The following is a 25,184-nucleotide window of genomic DNA, read 5'->3' on the forward strand; positions in this document are numbered from 1 at the left end:
TAAACTATTATACATTGTATGCCACTTATGTTCACTTCTCCGTGAACTTCTGATTAACAAAAACAGAATATCTTTGTTGTTTTTGTCATAGGTTTTTAAGAGCCGTTTCGTTTTTTGCTGTTCTCGATTAGCAATCAATTTGTATGTAATGACATGCAGTTGGGTTTATAAAATTTATTAAAATTAGATTAGTCATTTGCTTGAGCTTAACGTAGGCAAAAACGTTAGTCTTGAAAGATTACCGATTTCTTTTTAGAAGTTTACGGGAGGCGAAATCATTTTCGTAAATTTTTGCTCTAGGACCTTATGATACGGTTAAGATAGTTTTGATATGATTAAGGAGCAAGACCCTCGCCAAAAAATGTTTTTGTTAAAAATAGATCTTATGCACTACCTATATTATACATATTTATTGCTCCTCGACTCACTATCCGAACCTAAATATTCTGTCTTAATAATCTTAAAAGTTTTGGATTGGCAGGAAAGTGGTCACCTTGCCTGGTTGCTGGCTCACGTACTACAAATAAATAAACATCATTTCTAAAACTCGTTGACATGGGTTCAACTTCTTATATTATTTATTGCCCTACTAATTATAATGCAAACATTTAATTAAATTTACGTGTAATCAAGAAAAAGTATATATTCTAGAATTAAAAAAGATAATAGGAATACCAAATATTTTAGTTAAAATGTAGATATTTATATTTATTTTTCTTTTTGTTACAGAATTAAGAGCAGCGTTTGCAGCAATATTGAAATGATTGTCGCAAAACTTTAAATCTACATGTCAAGAAGGAATACGATAGCACTCCGCAGTAAGAGATTAAACGAAAGTGAAGAATTTAAAACTGTGAGATCGAGGACTAGCCGGTCCTTGATGTACTCGACAAGTTACAATATTTGCACCAAAAAACTCTGTATATCTAAGAAACCCTGTCGCTATTCTGCGAGAGATCCAAGATTAAGACATTGGTCTAGAGAATTCATTATTTCGTCAACGTAGAAGCCATTGTATATTCACATTTGGTAGTTCGTTGTCTTTTGAAGATTTATTTAGAGCTTCCCCGCAGTACGTAACCGGAAGCGTGTTATTTTAAAAGTCCCATAAGCGACTAATGGACTCTCAAAGAGCCTACTCAAATGGAGTTCCAGGTAAAGAGAAATCAATCAAATATGAACACAAAGTACCGTCTGAAGAGGAGAAGACTACGTCTCCACTCCTTAGCAAAGTGAATGACCTTAAGTATATAGACGCAGAAAAAGATGAAAGATATGGCGTAAGAGATATAGATAAACCTAAAAATGATCTCAACAAAGTCAATTCTATGAAAACGGACACTGAACAGACTAAAGATAGTCTCAGTGTAAGTTATCAGAAAAACCAGAAAAGTGATGATGATGCGATCTCGAATAATGATGGAGTCAAATTTTTGGGATTGGGAGATGGTGACAGTATTTGTTCCAGTAAGCCGCCCCCGGAACAAGCCCCCCAGATACCAGATGGTGGATGGGGATGGGTGGTCGTAGCCGCATCTTTCTTAATTGCTACTGTAGCAGATGGACTGGCATTTTCTTATGGGTTGATGCACAAAAAATTCGTTGAATATTTTGACCAGAGTGAAGCAAAAACTTCTCTTATTGGCAGTTTGTTTATTTCCGTTCCCCTCATATTAGGGCCTATTATGAGTGCGCTAGTAGATCGATATGGATGCAAGTATATGACGATTCTAGGCGGAGTGGCATCTACAATTGGTTTTGTGGCTGCATCTTATAGTAATTCTGTTGAAGTCTTATGTGTTACTTACGGACTCATGGCTGGTGTTGGTATGGGCCTCCTATACGTTACAGCCGTAGTTTCCATAGCTTATTGGTTTGAAAAGAGACGTAATTTAGCTGTGGGATTAGGATCATGTGGAGTTGGATTTGGAACTTTTGTATATTCCCCTCTTACTACTTATCTATTAGATGAATATGGATGGAGAGGTGCCTTATTACTCCTCGCTGGTACTGTACTTAATGTGTGTGTTTGTGGTGCTGTTATGAGAGACCCTGAGTGGTTAATCTTAGAACAAAAGAAACAGAGAAAATTGAATCAAGCAAAGAAAGCATCTAGTTCCGTTTCTATATCAGCGAAGTCTGGCGGTGGGGAATCTATGTATCCTGGTGTTGAGGAATTAAAGACACTAATGAAAAGTGGTAAAACTCCTGAATATATTCTAACAGACCTTATTACTTCGATTGCTCAACAAGAGAATCTGGAAGCAGCAACTAAAAGAAATACAGATATGTCACAGCAGAAAGTTAGTTCTGTCATCAATTTACCAACGTACTTGCGACAGAGTGAAAAGGTAACTATATTTCTCTTTAGTTATGTATAAATTGACTTTATACAAAATATATTATTTAGCCTAACAGTTTCTCGCTGTGTCACCAGCATATAGCCCATTAACTTCTTGTTTCTTACTGTTGATGTTGAATTTTCCTTACTGCCTAAAGTACTTGAGTTTCAGTCACTCTTTGAGCACCTTTGCAAATACTTATATCAATTCTGTATAAATATAATATTTTAACGTTTTTAATTCTATACGTAACTTTTATATGATTTGCCCAATGCCAAAAAAACCTACGTAATCATTGTCTATATGTACAGAACAATAAATATCTCAGAAAATATCTATAACATAAATGTAAGCAGCAATGTACGTTTACAAGTACGTGTAGAATTCATTAACAAGGCTTTTTTACATCCTAGTATTTACTTGCGTTCATTGATGTTATGATATGACATATCTAATATCAACTTTTTCCATTGTCAGGTTCCAGCTGAAGTATTAGATCTAATTACATCAAACAAACGTCTGTATAACGTAGTGTTACAAAACTACCCATCTTTATTAGCTTTAAGAAGCAATTCAGAACAGAAGCTACCTATCGAGGCACCTTCTGAAGCTTCTAAAGGTAATCCAGTAACAATGTCAATGAAATTGAAACTGAATAAAAAAGACAAGAAAGACTTTGAAAAGAAATTAGAGAAAGTAAGAGAGAAACTTCTTCAGCCCATTCCGGAGAACAAGGAAACAGCCTGCTCGAGACAGGATTGGTTTACGAGACAGCTTTATACCGATCACCATTATCTGAGGGATTTAAGGGTCCACAGAAATTCTATAATGCATCGAGGCGCTATGATGAATATTGCAAAATATAAGCTGCGTGCATCGTCGTGTCCGGATATTTATAAAAATTCTATGTGGTCAATGGAAGATCAGGAAGAAAAGGTAACAGATTTGCTATTTTACGACTATTCTATTTTAGTCTGCTTTATCAAAATTAACACAGATACATATTATTAAACAGTTTATTATAAAATATTGCGATTTATAAAATTTAAGTGCCTCTGTCACTTCTTATTATATTAATCGTTACTAATAATATAAATACGAAGTAACTCTATCTGTCTATCGATGTATGTCTCGATTTCAAGCCAAAACTAATCAACCGATTTACATGAAATTTGTTATACAGATCTAGACCCTGAGAAAAGATACAGGCAACTTTTTAATTCGAAAAAACGTTTGTAAGTGATGAAAGAAATGAATGGTTCTATGGAAGTATCTCCATTTTAAAAGCTAAAAGCTAGAAACTTATTTTTTAGAATATTGATTAAATATAAATAAATATGACATAAAAATTTTACCCTAAAGAATGTTAAACCCTTTATATGATAAATTGCTATAAATTTATCATATTGCTTTTTTTTTTTTAGTATTTACGGCACTCGATTCTCTTTCCTTTCGTGTTAGCAATGATTGTCTATATGTTTTTTTTTGTTTCAGACATGGCGAAGACGCTTACTGAATATGATAATCAAGACTTTTGATTTCAACATGTTCACCGAGTTCCACTTCCTCATGATGAATATATCTACTCTAATATTATTCATCTGGTTCATCGTGCCGTACTTTTATATCTCCGCATTCATGCAAATGAATGGATACGCCAAGGCTGATGGCTCGTGGATGCTTTCGCTGTTTGGTGTTGCCAGTATTATTGGGATTGTAAGTATTCATATTTCGTTTTTTAATTATTGATATGTGATTCTATAATATTATAAAACAGGTGTGAGCGACCTTTTTAATCAATGGGCTAATTTAAATATTAAAATATTTTGTTGGCTGCACACAACGTAATTAATACCTGTTAATAATGGACAAAACTTTATTTATTATAAAAAATTATATATTAATAATAATACTAATTAATCCTCGGTACTAATTACCAGATTTGCTGTGAAAAAGGGAAAGAAACAATAATAATAATAATACACTGATAATAATAATAACTTTTTATTGGGCACAGATAAAGTACAATAAAAATGTTTTACAAAAGGCTTATTTAAATAAAGATTATTTCTATTTCTATTTCTATTTGTAACACAGTTGTAATTGTAACCTATAATGATATTACATTTTTCAACTCTTACAAGTGTCCATACAAATTACGGCCAACTCTGATAACCTTCATGTTGAATTAATTTTTAGCACTAAAACAACACTGATAAGAGTTCTCAGAAAAATAATGGGAACAGATCCCATTCTAATGAGGGAACATGGATAACTAACTTTGTGATAGCACAGGTGATAGTATCCCAGTTAATAAATAGCTGATATAAGTAGATTAAGCTTTTAAAGCCATTCTTTTTATTATAAACTAACTACTCGCCCTGGCTTCGCACGGACGTACATGTATTATATGTTCTTCTTCTTCAGTCGTTCACTCTTGGCAGAGTGGTCGTGGCTTTCATGATGGTATATTTTGTGATATGGTATCGTTGTGGTCCTTGGCGAAAGAGCTCCTTACAATTTGTCTCCACCTGGTACGGTTTTTGGCTGCACGAGAACATTGTACCATGGACTGCTGTGTAGCCGTTCTTATGTATGTTCATATGTCAGTCCATCTCGTTGGTGATCGACCCCGAGAACGTCTGCCTTCAACCGAACCTTGGATAATTACCCGCTCCATACAGTGTTCGTTCCGGCTAATGTGACCAAAATACTTGAGAATTCGTATTTGCACAGTCGACGATTATATGTACATATATATAAACCTTCCTCTTGAATCAATCTATCTATTAAAAAACACTCGCTTCAAAATTCGTTGCGTAGTTTTAAAGATTTAAGCATATATAGGGACAGACAGCGACAATGACTTTGTTTTATACTTATATATTGACTAGCCGATCGCCACGCGTTACTGCGGCTGAGGTTCTTGAGTAAAATAATATTGCGACTATAAATTGAGATGTAAGCTATCCTAACTTTCAAGTCGGATCAAATTGCACACAATGTGCAATTCAAATTTACAATTGGTACAGTAGTTTAGGAGTCTGTTGTATGTATTTTAATAAACACAATAAAAAAATAAGAATATTGTTTAACAAATTTTCTCTGACCTATTGAATCTAAATTATATAAGTCAAAGGTGACTGACGTAGTGATCTATCAACGCACAGCCCAAACCACTGGACGGATCGGGCTGAAATTTGGCATGCAGGTAGATATTATGACGTAGGCATCCGCTAAGAAAGGATTTTGATTAATTCTACCCCCAAGGGGATAAAATAGGGAATGAAAGTTTGTATGAAACTTTGTCAATTTTAAACCGATCAGGCTGACACTTTACATGTATAAAGCTACTATGACGTAGGCATCCCCTAAGAAAGGATTTTGATAAATTGCACCCCTAAATTAACGCGAGCGAAGCCGCGGGCAAAAGCTAGTATACATATAAAATTTCATCATAATCTGATTCTATGTGTTTCGGAGGAGTATAAACACGAAACTTGTGACACGAGAATTTTATATATAAGATGTTCCAAAGAGCAACCAGCGAGTTTCTGACCATTCTTGACTGAATCTAGTTTACAATATTGCTTAAAATTTATTTGAATAAACAATAACTCTATTGATTTCAGGTGGGCCTTGGTTGGATAGGCGATTTGCCGTGGGTGAACATTACCAAAACTTACGCACTGTGCTTGGTAATTTGTGGTGTCAACATAATTCTCTTTCCTATACTGATTGGACTACTGGATGCGCGGCAGCCTCATAGTTTCTACGTATTAGCTGTGAACGCGGTTATGTTCGGCCTTATGTTCTCCAGTTCCTACTCTTACACCCCAAGTATCCTGGTGGAACTGATTGCATTGGAGCGCTTCACGATGGCGTACGGTCTGGTGCTGCTCAGCCAGGGTGTGGGGCATTTAATTGGACCACCTATGGCTGGTGAGTATATCACAATGATTATAACTTGCGATAATTTACACAGGCCCTCTCTATCAGCAAGCGTCTACTCTCAAGCTAAGAAGAATTTTTATGGGTCCAGTATGTTGAAATTACTTTTGGAAACCTACCTTTAATTGACATTGTCTATGCAAGCTGATATGATTGTTTGTATCGATCTGGGTGTTTAAAAAAAAAAATGTATTTATATCAGTTGTCTAGTACCCACAATACATGCTCTGCTTAGCTTGGGATAACGCTGTGTGAGTTGCCTTGAAATGTTACTAAAGTATGACTGTTCAAAAACGTATAAATTTAAGTTTATTTGAATAAAGAATTTCCTATTTATTTATATAATTCACACAGTTCTATACATAATGGAACATTAAGCAGATTTACCCCATACGGAATTTTCTATCAGTCCATCATAATTAGTGCAGAGAATAATTGTTGGCGGTGCAAATATAATAAATAGAATATAATTATTTAAAAATAGAATATAATAATATTCTATTTTTAAATATTAATTTAAATTTGTTTTTTTTTCAGGTGCACTTCGGGACGCTACCGGTTATTGGGACGCCGCGTTCTACGTAGCTGGCATCTGGGTGGTAATATCTGGTCTATTAGTCGGTGTGATACCGTACACGAAGAACTTCCGTATGTGTGGTAACGCACCGCTCGCTAAAGACGTCGCCAGCGACCCGGACCCAAGTGTTAGGATTATTATAGCTCACTAACTTATATTCTATACTTCATTTAACATCTTTGGCAGAAAAATAAAAAATGTTTCGACCCTTGGAACATACTAGAAAAATCATTGTAGCTCTAAGACTTCAATGTTTGGAGACCCTTGATGTAAGTGATGTAGTATTTGTTTTTAATAATCAATTATACAAAATAAAATATTTCAGATTATAATTCAAATATTATTTTTTAATTAATTTATTCAAAATACTTATAACAGATAATACAATTGATATTGCTTGGGATTTAACGAATTCAGCTATATATAAACAAGTATCTCAATGGAAGGTACGTGATACCTACCATGCCACTCTTATGACTGTCAACTGCGATAAATCATATTGTGACATATTGGGAATTTTAATCAAGATATAATCTGTGATGCATATGATTATATGGCACCCACAGATATAATTATTATAGTATTTTTTGTTCTATCATTAAATAAAATCTTTTTAAATGAATAATTTCAGGAATATTTATTATTAACAAATTATGCAAAGACTACTACATTTTGGAATAAAGTTTTTAGATAGAAAATTTAAACAAAATGATTGCAAAAATTACAGCGACTTAGCGTAATTCAATATTAAAATAGTGTCTTATATGATGACTTTGACTATATTTGATTTGATGATCTAATTGTATGAAATTTATTGTACGTAGGTACAATGTTATGTCACATTTCATATATGTGTTTTTGAAATAAAATTAGAAGAGATAACAATAAACGTTGTGACAGTATGTTTATTTAAGAGATTTTGTAGACATATTTATTTAATTATCCTTTATGAGAATTATGTATTAATAAAAATGGTGATAGAGTTATTTATACCTTTTAAAGTTTTTGTGATGTGCGAGGTGTTGTCGACCTTTTAATGTTTTTTTTTTTATAGATCTTTAAAATCATTGGTATATAAGTATGCATTGGCCTAGAAATATTGTCGTAAGTTGTTTAAAAAAACAAAATTGTGTTCTGTCCATTTCTAAAAGTTTTTACTCATATATAACCACTTGTATCCGGTCCTAACCGGTTTATTTTATAATTCATGTATTAGATTAGATACATTTGATTCGCGTGAATTTAGTTTAGTTATTTTAGTATTTATTTATAGCCTCCTAAGGAGGGTATTACATTGTATTGACATTTAGAAATAAGTTTTATGACTTTAATTAATATTATTAATGGTAGCGTTTGAAATATGTCGAGACTACGTATGAAATATAAATGAATCGTTCTGTCCTTAGGAATACCTATTCACTAAATCAATATTAATATAGTTTCTTTTTTTCTTTGTCTGTCTTTTATAATAAATATATATTCAAATCAACAAAATATATAGTACATCTAGTTTGGTGCTTGCTTGCCTACCTATGATTAATTTCAAATTAATTATAAATATTTATTAGCCGCCACTTGACCCGCGTGATCGGCATTATTGATTAACTTGAACGAAACGTAGCCTAATTTCCTTGTCCTTGGCAAATATTACGTGCATTCCAAGTTTTATGATGATTGGTAGAACCGTTGTGACCCTAAGACGATATCAACAAATTCAATTTCATATTTATAATATGTAGTTAGCTTGATAGATATGAATATGGAAAAAATACTTTCTACACGGCATTTGTAGACCACAATATCCGTATGTCCGATGTATATCCGATGGTAGCGGATTCTATTCCTTGCATGGTGCAAGCATTTATATCTATGAGTATGATTGTTTGTATTGTTTTGGGTGTTTTCTGTATATTATTATATATGTATTTATAAAAACAATAATGGCACTATGTGAATTTTCCTGGGTTATTATTTTTTTCGTAATAAAAATAAATTTAATTGTCAGTTACAAGAGTGCTAAAATATGTGCATATAGAGAAAATGTGAATAGGTATTTCGAGGTTAGATAATTTATCTGTGTAAGTAGCTAATACAAGAGTTTGGTAACGAGTGATAATATAGGTAATTTGACTGTATCCTAACTGCATATCAATGGTAAATAAATATATACTTGCCATTTGAAACACCGATAGATAATAGCGTAATGAGATGAATTTATTTTTGTAATGATATCTTCAAAGTATTGTAGAAACTAAGTTTGTTGAATGAATCTACTTACCTGCCTATTTTGTGTCAAGGTAATACATATAATTTTATGTACGTGCCTTTAAACTACTGAATAAAGTTTGCTTTGTAAAAAGTTTGTTTTTATTTTTACAATAACACTTAGGTACCCACTTAGTAAAAAGGAACATTTCTTTCTTGTGGTTTATTTTGAGGGTTGATAATGGAATGGTGCACCCGCCTGCGCTAACGGTTTACGCTGGCGGGGCACCAGTGGAGGATGATAAGATGAACATGAGGTCAGGTCAGTTAGCCCATCATGCAAATTCACCAGGAATTTAACATGATGGTTTCCAGGGGGAACCGCGTGGAGGTCGACCTGACATGGTACATTGCTAGTAATGGGGTTATCAATCCACATTACTAACAATCCCCTTCCCCCCTCTTTCTTGTGGTTTAGTACTCCGATTTGAAACCCAAACGACATTGTTTGATTGAGGTCGTAAAAAATATGTGCTCCAATGTCCCTTTATCTAGGCTACATTCACAGAGAGATTGGTCACGAACTCTGATTTTAGAAAGGAATTTGAGAGTACAATTTATGTCCTAGTCGGAGGCGGCATATAACTGAAGTAAGCCACTTCTCCAGTGTACGTTGGGAGAAAAACTACTGTTTGGTATTTACGGTTGGATGCGATCACAATTCTTTTTACCAGTCTAGTCTTAAGCCATAACTTTTTAAAACACTTGCTGTGAGTGGTATGGTAGTGGTGGTAAGTTACATTTGTTCCAAGTGATCATTGGCTCAGTGCTTGACTGACAACATACTGTCAGTCTGACAGTTATACAGTCAGAATGACAATTTGATTGTGAATCTGATATCGACTTGTATTGAGTGTGATTTAAAAACAAAATAAAAAAAATTCAATAGTTTGATATTGATAATCGATTTTCATTTATTTATTACATTACCATTCTCAGTTTAAATAAATTATTGATATTGAAGTGTTCAATAGAACTACACAGTAATTTTTATTTTATTACTGATCGATTAAAGTGGTAGTTTATATTATTAAAATGCAGAGGTTCGTATAAAAGTGTTTATTAAATGAATTGCTAAAAATACAAAATTTAAATACTCAAATAGATTCTCTTACCTATAGGTACAGTTAATATGTAAATCTGACTGGTTGAAAATAATATTGTTAAATTAAAAATATGAAGAGAAATTAGTAGACTTTTTTTAATTTCACGGATTTTTACTAAGAAAATAAACACTGTTTTGAATTGTAAACAGTTATACAACCGGGAGCGTAAATTATAATAGGGAGCTCATATCTCGTTTACGTAATTACAATTAGATTATTTGTTTGTAACCTACAACACAAAAATGTTGAACCAGATTTTAAAAATTAATTCACTATGTTTTCTGCATGTAACATGCATGGTATTTTATTAAAAAAATATAAGATTACTACTATAATTATACAATTATAGTTGTATATAGTAGTACTATATAAGCCTATACAAGATTGGCATGTATACACATGCCAATCTTGGGGCATTTTTATTGATGGTCTCTGTGGTCTTGCAGTTTAGCACACCACTTTACTTCCAATGATTGCAGGTTCAATTCCTCACATGGTGCAAACAATTCATGAGTATAATTTTTTATATTGCTCTGGGCGTTTTTTATGTATATTATGTATGTATTTATAAAAAAATATATATGTATTTAAGTATTTGTATCAGTTGTCTAGTACTCGTAGCACAAGCTCTGATTACCATAGGACTAGATGGCGCTGTGTTAATAGTTCAGGGTTATTTATTTATTGTTACTGATATTCTATTACAGGATTGTGCATTTGGATTTGAAAGGAGCTCCACCTAAAATACCATATCTACAAGAGGTAAATATTTATATATTTATAATGGATACTTTCATCCTACACCTTAGGTCTCCTATACATATATAAGCTAACAAACTGAGGCAGTGAAACAGAAATAAACAAGAATAACATTAAGTTTACTGTCAATATAAAGACTTTAAATAAATAAATGGGTACTCTTATTAAAATTATAGCAAAAAGTAAAACTAGGTAAAGTCAACAAAAGTTGAATTAAAATATTTTAGTGTACTGGGTCATAAGTCTCAGGATACTCTTATTAAAATTATAGCAAAAAGTAAAACTAGCAAAAGTCAACGAAAGTTGAATTAAAAAGTTTTTGTGTAGTGGGTCATTAGTATCAGGATACTCTTATTAAAATTATAGCAAAAAGTAAAACTAGGAAAAGTCAACAAAAGTTGAATTAAAATATTTTCGTGTACTGGGTCATTAGTATCAGGATACTCTTATTAAAATTATAGCAAAAAGTAAAACTAGGAAAAGTCAACAAAAGTTGAGTTAAAATATTTTCGTGTACTGGGTCATTAGTATCAGGATACTCTTATTAAAATTATAGCAAAAAGTAAAACTAGGAAAAGTCAACAAAAGTTGAATTAAAATATTTTTGTGTACTGGGTCATTAGTATCAGGATACTCTTATTAAAATTATAACAAAGAGTAAAACTAGGAAAAGTCAACAAAAGTTGAATTAAAATATTTTCGTGTACTGGGTCATAAGTCTCAGGGACTACTCAGAGTTTCCTTCTATGTCACATGATGGACTCAGCTCCCGCATGGTGAATCTATGGTATGTTGGAAGTTTGTCTTTCATATCACTTGACATGTTACATTTAGCCATGCACCATAACAGTTCATAGTAGATTTGACTGCTGTAAAAAATATATCAACAATCAAGCTTGCTTTTTAAGCTGTGTTTCAGCTGTAGAGTGTGATCAGGCAATAAAATTAGATAGGATAAGAGGTGATATTACATTAGTCCTCGATCTTAGTCCCATTTATTGATACAAACATGTGAATTTATTGAAAGTACACAAAATTATATGTATATACAGCCTTGGCCAAAAGTATTAGTTACTATTATTAATTAACTATTATTAATATTATTTTTACTATTATTGAAAAATGCACAATTCATGTTTACCAATTGAACAATGAATAAATGCTTATCTTAGATGGCATATCGGGGTCACAAATACCTTCCTAGAAAAGCAAACCTCTATTTTTGATGGTCATAAAACACCTGGTGACTGAAAAGAAAGGATTCGATTTTTTGCATTATTATTAGTCAATGTTTGGTCACTTGTATTCAAGACTCTAACTAGTAAACAAGTTTTTATATCTAACTCAGTGATTAAATTGACGCCTAATTTACTTAAAAATACCGAAAATAAGTGAAATTAGTTTGGAAAATCTAGTAAAAATATATCTTCTCCATGAACAGGGGAAGTCGCAAAAAGAAATTACTAAGTTAGTGAAATGTTCGCGATTCGCCGTGCAATTTGCCATCAAACGGTTTGCTCAGGCTGGCAGTCATGCTAATAATCCAAAAACAGGCAGAAAACGTGTGACTTCGAAGCATGAGGATAGAAAATTAATACGCGAATCTATGAAAGATCGGGAGAAAACATCATCAAACCTTGCTGCTGCTTTGTCCGAAGAGGCTGGAAAGCCAATAAGTGCTCGGACCACCAGAAGACGACTTCAAGAAACGGGCTTAAAAGGATACAAAGCCAGGAAGAAGCTCTGGCTTTCAGAAGCTAACAAAAGAAAACGGCTTGAATTGGCTCTACGGCATTGACATTTTAGTGAGGAAGATTGGGCCAATGTGGTGTGGTCTGACGAATATAACTTTGAAGTAAGTAAATTTTACTGCTTTTGTTATTAATAATCATTGTCAGCTATTTATTTTACTGAAATAATAAAAGTTAGGGTAGTTTAAAAAAACTCTTTATTTTCTTTTTTCAACAGATATTTGGAACGCCAGGTGTGACCTTCGTGAAGCGACGTGTGGGCGAAGAATACCATTCAGATTGCGTTGTACCGACGGTAAAGCACGGAGGAGGCAGCGGAATGATCTGGAGCTGATTGGATGCTCAAGGGGTTGACGAAATGTTTGTTTGTGAAGGTCATAAGAACAGCGAAAAGTACATAAAAGTGCTTGAAACTGCGCTTATACCTTCGCAAACGAGTATTTTCGGCGATACCAACTTAGACGGAGTTATATTCTAGCAAAACAATGTACCTTGTCCTAAGTCAGCGACTTTGATATATTGGTTTACTGAAAACAACATTGTCTTGTAGCATGGGCTAGCACAGCCCCCAGATTTGAACCCAATTGAGCATCTTTGGAGCATTTTGAAGCGCAAGATTAAAGAGCATAGTACTACATAGAAAACGGCATTAAAAATGGGTTAGTACAAGAATGGCATGCCATTATAAGGGAGGATTGCACTATGCTTGTACGCAGCATGCCAGCTAGAATTAGTGCAGTAATGAAATCTAAAGAAGAACCGACTAGATTTTAAGTTTTTTTTATTCTTTTTTGTGTAATTTAATGGTAATAAATCAATTCAAAAAGTATAAGTTGTTTTTAATTATTATTTTTAGTAAAATGTAGGGTGCCTAATACTTTTGGCCAAGGCTGTATATGGATGATAATGGAATGATCTGTGCTAAGGATTTACGCGGGCGCCCAGTGGAGGATGATAGGTGAAAATGAGGACAGGTCAGTTAGCCTATTATGCCAAATTCACCAATTTATCTCTATGGTTTCCAAGGAAAACCATGTTGAAGTCAACCTGTTATGGTACATTGTTAGGTTAATTCATATTATTATCAATACCTTTCCCCCCTAATGGTTATTATTGCATATATACAGACACCATGAACCTGACATCATTAACCTGACATTATGAACCTGACATCATGTTGTGATACTAGCAACAAGGTCTCAGTACTAATAATCCCCTTCCACAATAATATGTTATTTCAGGTGCTACTAAAAGCAAAGTCATGGGGTGCTACAGCCATCCTCATAGAATGGGAAGATACATTTCCATACATCGGACAGTTGATCGAAATTGGCAGCTTGAGTAATTACAATGGAGATGACATGTATACAATGGATGATGTGAAGCATATACTGAAATTTGCTAAAAATAACGGATTGGAAGTAGTAAGTATATTATAGAAATAATCTATATTTAAATATTTTTGTATAGTCATATTTTTTTTCTTTTATATATAGGTGTACATAGACAATTGTTATATATTGTATACCATATTAGATGTCCTCTGTATTATATCGGTCCATCACACAGCGGATGTCACGGGTTCGATTTCCTCACACTGTACAAGCATTGGTATTTATGAGTTTATCTGGGTGTTTTCTATATTATGTATGTATTTATAAAATAAAGTATTTGTATCAGTTGTATAGTACTCAGAACACAAACTTTGCTAAGCTTGGGACTAGATGGTGCTGTGTGTTGTGGTTGAGGTTGAGGTTGAGTATGAGTTGTAATGAGGTGAATTTTATTATTAAAAAAAAATATATATATATTTTATTACTTTTATACACAAGCTTTGATTAGGGACTAGATGGCGCTGTGTGAATAGTCTTGGGGTTAATGTAACTATAAAAACGATATTTTCATTTGCCACAGATACAATTAATTCAAACAATTGGCCATATGGAGTTTGTGCTGAAACATCCAGTTTACGAGAGGCTGAGGGAGGTGCCTCAATCACCGTCCGTACTTTGTCCATCGAACCCTGAAGCTCAGAGTGTAGTTCGTATGATGCTGGATCAAGCATTGCAAGTGCAACCTGATGCGAAGTACTTGCATATTGGAGCTGATGAGGTGATCATCTCGGTTTTATACCCTTGAAGATCCAATAAAACATGCTAGTTTTGTTGCTACATTTTCATTATTATTTAATCGAAATAGGTGTATTTTGCGGAAGTCCATTTCACTACTTAATGGATTTATATAATTTTGTTTAATTCCTCTACAAATAGCATGTGTGAGACCACAAACATTCGGTGTGGAAACTTTACTATCGTTATGATGGCGATCAAATTACGACCGTTCTTGAGTCTACACTCCAGTCAGCTATATCCGAACTTTATTTAACACCTGATGACTCTTCGGAGGCGGAACACGTGTCGCAATATAAGAACAGTAAACAATTTTTAAAGAAGAATAATAAATAACAGGAAGAGTATCTCTGTGCTCATGGCTCATCTATTCCATTCTATATTCTATTCTATTCATAATAAGCTCTGCTTGGCGTGGGACTAGATGGTGCTGTGTGAATTGCCCTGAATTATTATTATTGTTACTATAATTTGTAGGGACACACAGTATAAATATTCCCCCCAATAGTTATATTGTGTATATTTCAAACATATTCAATATTGAAAATTCCAGTAACAATTTTTTTTTATAATTATACGGACACTTGGTACACATATTCGTATTAGACGGCCTTGGTGGTGTAGCGGTTTAGACTGCTTACTTCCGATGGTCGCAGGTTCATTCCTCGTCATTGGAAGTAAAATTGGTGTGTTAAACCGCTAGATCACCGAGGCCGTCATATTATTATTATTACTATTGTTTCCAGGCGTGGCATTTAGCCAAATGTCTAGACTGTGAAACAAGGATTGCTACAAGAGACTATAAACTGAAGGAATGCCTGTACCTGGATCACATACAAAGTGTCGCGACATATTTGAAGCAAAGACGACCAGATCTGACTGTGCTTATCTGGGACGACATGTTGAGACCTGTGGACTTCGATACTTTGAAGTGTAAGTGTTTTGTAATATATCATCGTCATTTGTAATATATAGTAACTCATATTATTAATTTCTGTTAATAGAATAGAATATAATAGAATTCAAATAAACTTAATTCAAGCACTTTTGAACAATCATAATAATTTTTTTGTAATCTACCGCTTAATACTTTGAAATGTAAGTATTTTGTAATATTAAGTTGCTATTATTTTTTTATGTTTGTTAAGACTCATTCTAACGTTATTAATAATTACTTTAATTAATACAAAGTTATAATCAATATTTGTTACAATAACTTTTAGGACGATGCATATAGTGCTAGACCTAATTTTTTTCTAATTTTAGTATATTGACCTAATAGGTAAGCGGATTGTTAATTTGTTGTTTATTTTAATATTAGATATATATAAAAATATCTCGTAACAGTGGTTGCGTGCACAGTGGTAGTAGTTCCATACTTCTTCGAATCGGCTTAACAAATTTTGATGAAATTTTATATTTGTTTGTTTATATAGTGGTTATCTACTTTATATACCCCTAACCGTAAGTGATAAGATTAACCCACCCAAAATTTTTACTATATTTTTAATTATTTTTTTTCTACACATTAAAAATGCATAAAACTCTAAATTTTCACTGTTCTACTGTTAACTCTTATTTTTTAACTGCGATATATGACAAAACTTTTTATTAAGACTATATGTTTCAAAATTTGCAGCATACCAATTAGGCGAGCTTGTAGAACCAGTCGTCTGGGATTACAACCCGTTGGAGAGTTTCTACTTAAGTCCAATGATATGGAGCATGTACAGTCAGCTGTTCTCACAGGTGTGGGCCGCGTCGGCATACAAGGGCGCAAGTGGTAGTAATAAGGTAATAAATTCGTGACAAATTTATCACGATGGATTCCAGGGGGAACTGCGTGGAGGTCATTACCATTGTGATTTTTTTTCTATTAGATGAATATGGATGATGAACTGTTTACGCAGGCGGGGCACCAGTGGAATATGATAAGATGCGCATGACCTCATGCTCATCTTATCATCCTCCACCGGTGTCCCGCCAGCATAAACAGTTAGCGCAGGGTGCACCATTCCATAATCATCCAATAGAAAAAAAATCACAATGTTGGGGGGGAAAGGGAATTGTTAGTAATGTGGATTTCTGATATTTTTTTAAAGGATGATAATGTAATGGTGCACCCGCCTGCGCTAACGGTTTACGCTGGCGGGGTGCCAGTGGAGGATGATAAGATGAGCATGAGGTCAGATCAGTTAGCCCATCGTGATAAATTCACCAAGAATTTATCAAGATGGTTTCCGCGTGGAGGGTCAACCTGACATGGTTAGCAATAATATCATAAATCAGAGGTGAAGGGGATTGTTAGTAACGTGGACTGATGATGAAACCATCTTGATAAATTCCTGGTGTATTTGTCACGATGGGCTAACTGAACTGACCTCATGCTCATCTTATCATCCTCCACTGGCACCCCGTTAGCGCAGGCGGGTGCACCATTACATTATCATCCTTTAAAAAAATATCAGAAATCCACATTACTAACAATTCCCTTTCCCCCCCAACATTGTGATTTTTTTTTCTATTGGATGATTATGGAATGGTGCACCCTGCGCTAACTGTTTACGCTGGCGGGACACCGGTGGAGGATGATAAGATGAGCATGAGGTCAGTAGGTCTACCACGAAAATTACTGCCGATTATCGCGTAACGAAACGAAAGACGAAATACTAGTCCCAGGTCAGTTAGCCCATCGTGACAAATTCCCCAGGCAGCACTGTGAATTAATACAATGTGAGTACATCCGTCACACTCGTGAACGGGTGCTGCTTGTGAGGTCTGGTCTGTTCGGGTTACGAACACTGATTAGATTTTTTTGCTTTTGCAATAGCATATGCTGGTGGTCATTTTGTTCTCCCAAATTTGAATTTATAAATTAATCTGTATTATTGTAAACATGTACGTACAACATTTATTTGAAAAGAATACGAGCTGAGTTTCTTGTCAGTTCTTCTCATCTCGAAATCATTCCGAACTGACGGTAGATTTGACATATCATAAGAGTCTGTTATAGACCTACATGATAAAGATATTTTGAATTTTGAATTTGAATGTAATGCCCTACTTTTCAGATGGTGGCGCCAGTGAGCCGATATGTAAGTAACCAAGAGGCCTGGATCAAAGTCATCCAAACTCATTCACCCACCGTTAAGTTTGGAGGGATATTTCTAACTGGTTGGTCGAGGTACATACGTTATGAACCAGGTGATTGCTTAGATTGACTAATATTATAAAAGCTGAGCGTCTGTCTGTCTATTCTTCAATACTCTCTCTTGCTCTCGGACTCTTTTTTTTCAGTGTATTATGATGGAATCATAAAATAAAATTTTATTTATTTATTTATTTATTTACTTACACAACTATTATTACAGGCCTAAGCCCAATACAATAGTGTATCTAATTCTATATTATACATGTTCGTTAACATAACATATAACATACAATGTTGTTTTTGTGAATTCACACAGACTACACACAAACAAGTCCGTTGTTTCTGCTATTTTATTGAGAGTGGCCAGTGCGTGTGTCATGGGCGCACTGACCACTCTCAATAAAATAGCAGAAATAGCTTGTTTAATAAAATATCTTTATTCATGTAGGTTTATTACAAACTCTTATGATATGTCAAATCTACCGTCAGTTCGGAGTGCTATCGAGCTGAGAATTGACAAGAAACTCAAGTCTTCTTTTCAAATGCTTGTACATGATTACAGAAATATAGATTCATTTTTAAATTAAATTAGGGAGTATATCGTGACCAACCATCTATGCTAACGGTTTACACTAGGGGGGCACCAGTGTAGGATGTTAGTTGAGCATGAAGTCAGGTCAATTAGCCCTTCGTAGTGAATTCATCAGAAATTAACCTCAATGGATTCCAGGGGGAACCACGTGGAGATCATACTGACATGGTATTACTAGAAATGGGGTTATTAGCTGCCTTTTCACTAACGCTCTTTCACGCAGGAAAGAATGAGCATATAAATGTAGATAAAGAGAAAAAGCGCGCGGGCCTTCTCATATCCTTCAACATAATTGTTTGCATCCGTCTGGATGTATTGTATGTATATAATATATGTATTTACAACAAAAAAATCTAAATATTTATATCAGTTGTCTAGTACTCGTAACACAAGCTCTGCTTACCGTGGGATTAGATGGCGCTGTGTTAATTGTTCAGGGTTAATTATTTATTTTTTTAAAGAAATAAATGGATATCGAAAGAAATTAAACGTGACGAAAGATAGGTTATATTTTAGGTAAAAGCAGGTGAAGTTGCGGGTAATAGCTAGTGTGTGTATATTCGTATATATATAATATATGTATATATACATAAAGCTTGTCTTATAGATTATTATTAGATATCCTACTAATCACTTGGTTCATGACTCTAAATATATAATTGTAAGTTTGTACAGTAGTTTAAGAAACTAAAAGAAGCTAAAATAGTTTCCAAAACAAGAAATAGAATAGTTGTATTTGACGATATAAACTATATTTCAATTTTGCACCCGCCTGCGCTAACATGTTTAACTGCGTTTACGATGGCGAGGCACCAGTGGAGGAAAATAAGATGAGCATGAGGTCAGATCAGTTAGCCCATCGTGACAAATTCACCAAGAATTTATTACGATGTATTCCAGGGGAACCGCGTGGAAATCTATGGACCCTGTTAGTTACAGTATCATATATGTAATGTGGACGGCAGAAATTAATTTAATTAATTTTTATTGTTTTTTTAATAATTTGTTTAGGTCAAACAGTTACATATTGTCTAATAGTTGAGGAGTACTTTTTTACAATGTTTTAGCGAATGTATCGACCACTACGTTAACTGCTATTTCTTATAGTATAAAACAAAGTCGCCGCCGCTGTCCATGACATGACACATGACATGACTGTTCATGACAGCGGCGGCGGCGGCAATGACTAGCTTTTGACCGCGGCTTCGCTCGCGTTAATTTATCCCCTTAGCGGTGGAATTTATCAAAATCCTTTATTAGAGGATGCCTACGTCATAGTAGCTTTATGCATGCAAAGTCTCAGCCCGATCGGTTTAAAATTGACAAAGTTTCATACAAACTTGCATCCCTTATTTTATCCTCTTGAGGGTGGAATTTATCAAAATCTTTTCTTAGCGGATGTCTACGTCATAATACCACCTGCATGTCAAATTTCAGCCCGATCCGTCCAGTGGTTTGAGCTGTGTGTTGATAGATCACTATGTCAGTCACCTTTGAGTTATATACATTTAGAGATTCAAGAGGAAGGTTTATAATACATGCCTGTTATAGTATAGAATAAGCGGAGAAATTCAAAGATTTGTAATGGATCTGAGCGAAGCCGGGACGGGTTGTTATCACTTTTATTATACATAAGTATAACGTATATCGTGGCCAGAAGTTCTTTTCCAAGTGGAACCTTAATTTGTTGGGGTGATATTCAAATAGAATAATTTATCTTACAGGTATGATCATTATGCAACTTTATGCGAGTTGCTGCCTGTGTCTCTGCCCAGTCTGGCGAGCTGCCTCAAAGTGTTGTGCAAGACTTGTGACATTCCTAATGGTAAGAAATCTTGTCATCATTACAATGTATGGAGACATGACTCCTCAGTTCTCTGGGACAGTGTATGTGGTACAAAAGTAAACGTAATTATATACCTATATCTATACTAATATTATAAAGCTGAAGAGTTTGTTTGTTTCGACGCGCTAATCTCAGGGACTACTGGTTCGAATTGAAAAATTATTTTTGTGTTGAATAGTCCATTTGTCGATGAAGGCTTTAAGCTATATAACATTGCACTACGATCAATAGAAGCGAGGCAATAGAGAAAATGTTGCAAATACGAGGAAAATTATTCATATTGGAAGGCTTCTGTTGCGTGCACTGCCTAAATGGTTCAAGTTCATAAGCGGCTAAAATGTCCTACATGAATAAATGATTTTTGAATTTGAATTTGAAAGAGGTAAAACAAATGATAACTTTTAAACACATTCGTTTGTTCCAGGACTTCTGATAAGCGAGACGCTACCATCAGACCAATGGCCGGGGGAACAGCTGGCGCTGCTCATACGACACTTCGACTCCGTGAGAGAGCGATGTCGGGAATACCTACGAGATAGTGTGTAAGTATTTCATATGTATTTCTGTAACTTGGACAACTCACAAAACGAGGAATAGGCGAATATTACTACTGGGACCTCGAGGCCTCGTTGCTAGCAATGAAGCAATGTGACTCTCTAAGTATTTTATATACGTTTCTGATGAACAACATTAAGGAATAATGGCCCAATTAATGTCAACATGACACTTATATTTTGAGTGATTTTTTTTTTATATTATTTTTTATTTTTAAGGTAGGAATTTAATAGTAATTTATTTTATTCTTTTCAGTATAGAAACATGGATGAATTCTTGGCAACTTGAACATAACTATATCAATCCATCTAAAATACAAGAAGTCATATTTAGAGCTAACATGTATGTAACTATTCACTACTTAATTTCAAATAATAATATTAACTCGTTACTATTCACACTGCGCCATCTAGTCCCAAGCTAAGCAGAGCTTGTGTTATGGGTACTAGACAACTGATATAAATACTTAGATACATTTTTTTGTAAATATATACGTATTATACATAGAAAAAACCGAGACATTGATATAAACAATTATACTCATTAATATAAATGTTTTTACCGTGCGCGGAATCGAACCCTCGACAATCAGTGGTGAACTGCTAGGACACCGAGGCCGTTAAAATAACATGCATATTATTCGAAAATTGATGATCCAGTTGTCCAATGAAGCAATGTAATCTAAATTTTATTATATCTGATGTAATGTACAAAACTGGAATCCCTCGACATAGGCTCTTCCAATGAGAAAGGAGGAACATGACGTATTATAATGATTTGTTGTTGATTTTTTTTAATATTAATTTTAATTTTTAAAGACAATTTCATATATGTCAGTAAAATTTGTTTTATTTTTTCTTTAAAAATGGATGAATTCTATGGCGTTACATAACTATATCAATCCATCTAAAATACAAGAAGTCATTTTATCATGGATTATATATATAATAATTTAATAATAATATTAACTCAGTACTATTCACACAGCGCCATCTAGTCCCAAGCTAAAACAAAGCTTGTGTTATGGGTACTAGATAACTGATATAAATACATAGATACATTTTTTTTTGTAAATATGTACATATTATACATAGAAAAACCCACATTGATATAAACAATTATACTCATTAATATAAATGTTTGTACCGTGCGAGGAATCGAACCCTCGACAATCAGTGGTGAACTGCTATGCATATTATATGTAAACACTCGAGTTAATGCATTTATTTATGTAATATATGGACTCTATTTAAATAAATGGTTTATTTTACAAAAAATAATTTTTAAATTTTAATTTATTTTTATATTAATAATTACAGTGACAAATAGGTTTCGCGCGCATATGTCGTGACGGGGTGCCACAACGCTGGTTTTCCTATACATATATAATAAATATAATAAAATAATAATAATATACACATACATATATGCGGATAACACAGAGTAAACATTTACGACATACTACCATATATAAATAAACATCAAACATAACTACTCACTGAAACATAAAATATAAAATCTTAACTTCTCTATATTAGCTTCTAATTTAGGCCGTTGTGCGCGTAGAGTCGAGACCCTGGACTCCATGTTAATATAATCACTACGAGTGATTTACTTTCAACCAGTTGATTGTGTATTTAACCTAATGACTTTAATGAATTAGTACTAGTTGGAGTTTGTGATCACATATTTTAATGTAAAAATGTTTATATACAATAATTCTTTAAAAAAGCAACACGCAAATTTCTTGTTCGTTCGTATTGTGTTGAGACAGCATTCCAAATGAGCGGCGGATGAAAAAAAAATTACTATATAAAAGTGTTTAATGTTAAATTTATTTTGAATAATGATTTTTCTATTCTGTTCTATTTATTCTATGCTTCTATTTATGTATTTACAGATTACTTACAGAAATACTACAAATCAATAACGATATGATAGCTCAACTCGTAAACTTTTTTGGACCGAGAACTGTCCAGGAGTGGATTGAAACGAATCTGGCGCCAACTGCCAACGAGCTGACGAGACTGTTGGCGACCGCTCACCAAAGGTGCATAGCTCCTGCGTCTGTTTGTCCCACATAATCATGCCATCTTTTATTCCATCAACGAAAGTTTCTTTTGGGAGCGTTGTGCTTTAGCGGGTTACCAAGAGATCATGAGATTATATCTGGCACAAAAATTTGTGTCAGTTATACTTCTGACTGAGTCTCCGGTAAAGGAAACACCGGTAACAAAGTATTAACTCGCTTCCTGCAATGTTGGAATTTTTTTATGAGAATAGAATGATGATCCCTCCTGCGGTAACGGTCAACACTGAACCGCGGGCACCAGTAACCCTAGCACCTGAACTAAACGGCGGGGCACCAGTGTAGGATGATAAAATGAACATGAGGTCCGGTCAGTGGTCAGTCCGGCAGTGACAAATTCATCAGGAATTTATCATGATGCTTCCTGAAACCGCGTGGAGGTCAACCTGATATCGTACATTGCTAGCAATGGGATTTATAGTCCAAATTACTACTAATCTTCCCCAAGGGGATGTGGGATTCTTACCCACTAGAAACCACACATTCTACCGCGACTCCGGCGGTGTTAGTCCTCCCTGTAGATGGTATTGGGAGGCCCCATCTCTTTGTTAGGGCGCCCTATTCAGTTCTGGTAGTGTGGGGTTACACGCGCCCGCTTCCGGGGCCATTTGATTAGGGCGCTGCTTTATATTTAACTCTAGTTCAGCTGTCTACCTTAGTTTAGAAGAATTATCAAGATACTATAATAATATACTTCTATTACTATTAATCTTGTTTAATCATACTCTTAACATAGTTTGTCTATCTATAATCTATGTCTAACATATTCAACATCTGTAGTCTCGACCAGTGATTCTCAACCTTGTTTCATTACGACACACTTTTAACGATTTCGAAATTTGACGTCACACAACGAAAATCATAAGTTTAAAGATTATTTACTGCGTAAAATAAGTTTTATATGTGCGAAATAAAATCATATGCACTACACAAATAACAGTATGTTTATTTAGGGATTCATTACAAGTTAATATTTCTATATCTAAAATTTGGCGACACACTCTCAGAATTTCGTTACACACAAAAGTACGCGGTACATTGGTAGAGAATCACTGGACTAGATATAGATACGCTATTGTACCTATATATCTTGCATAATAAACAATTAAAATAGAAAATTATGACATTAAATTACTCTTTATTCTTCTTCTCATAGAAAATGTACTTAATTAAACTATATCTATAACTATTACTATCTGATGGGCTGTATGCTTGTTTGCCACCGTCATAGTATAAGAAAAGTATAAAAAAGATAAAAAATACAACATTTAAGAACGTTGTGTCTATTGAAGAATGAGATATGGCAGAGAAATTTCAGGGTACAGAGGCATACCATCCTATTCCTCTGAAATGGCAACGCAAGGGGCTACGGACGTGATAATATACGTGGCACTCTTGTGTATAGCCTTTTTTCGGATTGCTCTCATACTGTTGGCCACAGCTGACGTTTACAGCTCGATACAGTCGATAGGGGACGAGTGCAGATAGCACTCCAAACCCGCGGAACGACTCATGAAGCGGCTGAAGGCCAACTCTCACCTGACGGATAAGACTTTAGTTTGAGGGCAACGGTAGTGGTTCGAACTTCGAAGCAGGCCGTCTTAATTTCGAACTCCGTTTGCATTGGACGGGGTTCGATCGGAGGGGTGACCGGGGGCGGTATATAGCTGACGGATGTCATTTACTACTGTCTGCCGTCACCTTCTTTGCCATTACCTACCTTTACACGACACATTCTTTCACGCGTGATTTAGAAAACCAGCGCGTGCAAACGTGAAGGATTGTATTTAGTTATTTTTTTAGTCACACTTACTCGCATATTTTTGCGTTAACATTTAACTTTATTTCAATTTTTATTTACAATTTTCAAAACACTCGATTTATAAATTATTAATAACTCTATATTATGTCTTTGCTCCATATTCAGATGTCCGCCATTTTGCAATGATAATTAATTATTAAAAATGGCGCTAAAGCACGCACGATTGACGGACGCGTTCTCTCGTGCATTATAGCCTATTGGCGCGTGAAAGTGCGTACGTGTAAAGACAGAAAGGTAGTTACATTTAAA

General features: G+C 34.3%; 2 protein-coding genes across 7 annotated transcripts in view; both read left to right on the forward strand.

Moving 5' to 3' along the window:
- LOC131846246 (monocarboxylate transporter 14-like) overlaps positions 1 to 9,215 on the forward strand; it is a 52,690-nt gene extending 43,475 nt beyond the window's left edge. For all 3 annotated transcript variants that reach the window (XM_059195503.1, XM_059195502.1, XM_059195504.1), the window contains 5 exons: positions 730 to 2,351; positions 2,820 to 3,278; positions 3,837 to 4,058; positions 5,975 to 6,284; positions 6,831 to 9,215. In XM_059195503.1, coding sequence (XP_059051486.1) covers positions 1,119 to 2,351; positions 2,820 to 3,278; positions 3,837 to 4,058; positions 5,975 to 6,284; positions 6,831 to 7,021 — 2,415 coding nt within the window. In that variant the 5' untranslated portion in view covers positions 730 to 1,118 and the 3' untranslated portion in view covers positions 7,022 to 9,215. The remainder of the gene's footprint in view (positions 1 to 729; positions 2,352 to 2,819; positions 3,279 to 3,836; positions 4,059 to 5,974; positions 6,285 to 6,830) is intronic.
- Positions 9,216 to 10,949: 1,734 nt separating this feature from the next.
- Positions 10,950 to 24,662, forward strand: LOC131846247 (hexosaminidase D-like). Of its 4 annotated transcripts, XM_059195509.1 has the most exons (10): positions 10,950 to 11,003; positions 13,993 to 14,175; positions 14,666 to 14,863; positions 15,627 to 15,813; positions 16,520 to 16,674; positions 17,952 to 18,064; positions 20,348 to 20,448; positions 20,894 to 21,011; positions 21,280 to 21,366; positions 22,925 to 24,662. In XM_059195509.1, the coding sequence occupies exons 2-10, from the start codon at positions 14,113 to 14,115 to the stop codon at positions 23,106 to 23,108; spliced, it is 1,206 nt and encodes a 401-aa protein (XP_059051492.1). In that variant the 5' UTR covers positions 10,950 to 11,003; positions 13,993 to 14,112; the 3' UTR covers positions 23,109 to 24,662. The 4 variants fall into 4 exon arrangements, with proteins under 4 accessions (XP_059051492.1, XP_059051488.1, XP_059051490.1 ...); XM_059195505.1 differs by lacking the exon at positions 10,950 to 11,003 and having other exon boundaries at positions 13,899 to 14,175; XM_059195507.1 differs by lacking the exons at positions 10,950 to 11,003; positions 21,280 to 21,366; positions 22,925 to 24,662 and having other exon boundaries at positions 13,899 to 14,175; positions 17,952 to 18,084; positions 20,894 to 20,980.
- The last annotated feature ends 522 nt before the right edge of the window (positions 24,663 to 25,184 follow it).

The sequence above is a fragment of the Achroia grisella genome, unplaced genomic scaffold, assembly GCF_030625045.1.
Source record: "Achroia grisella isolate CSIRO2021 unplaced genomic scaffold, CSIRO_AGI_Agris_v1 utg509, whole genome shotgun sequence".
Lineage (NCBI taxonomy): Eukaryota > Metazoa > Arthropoda > Insecta > Lepidoptera > Pyralidae > Achroia > Achroia grisella.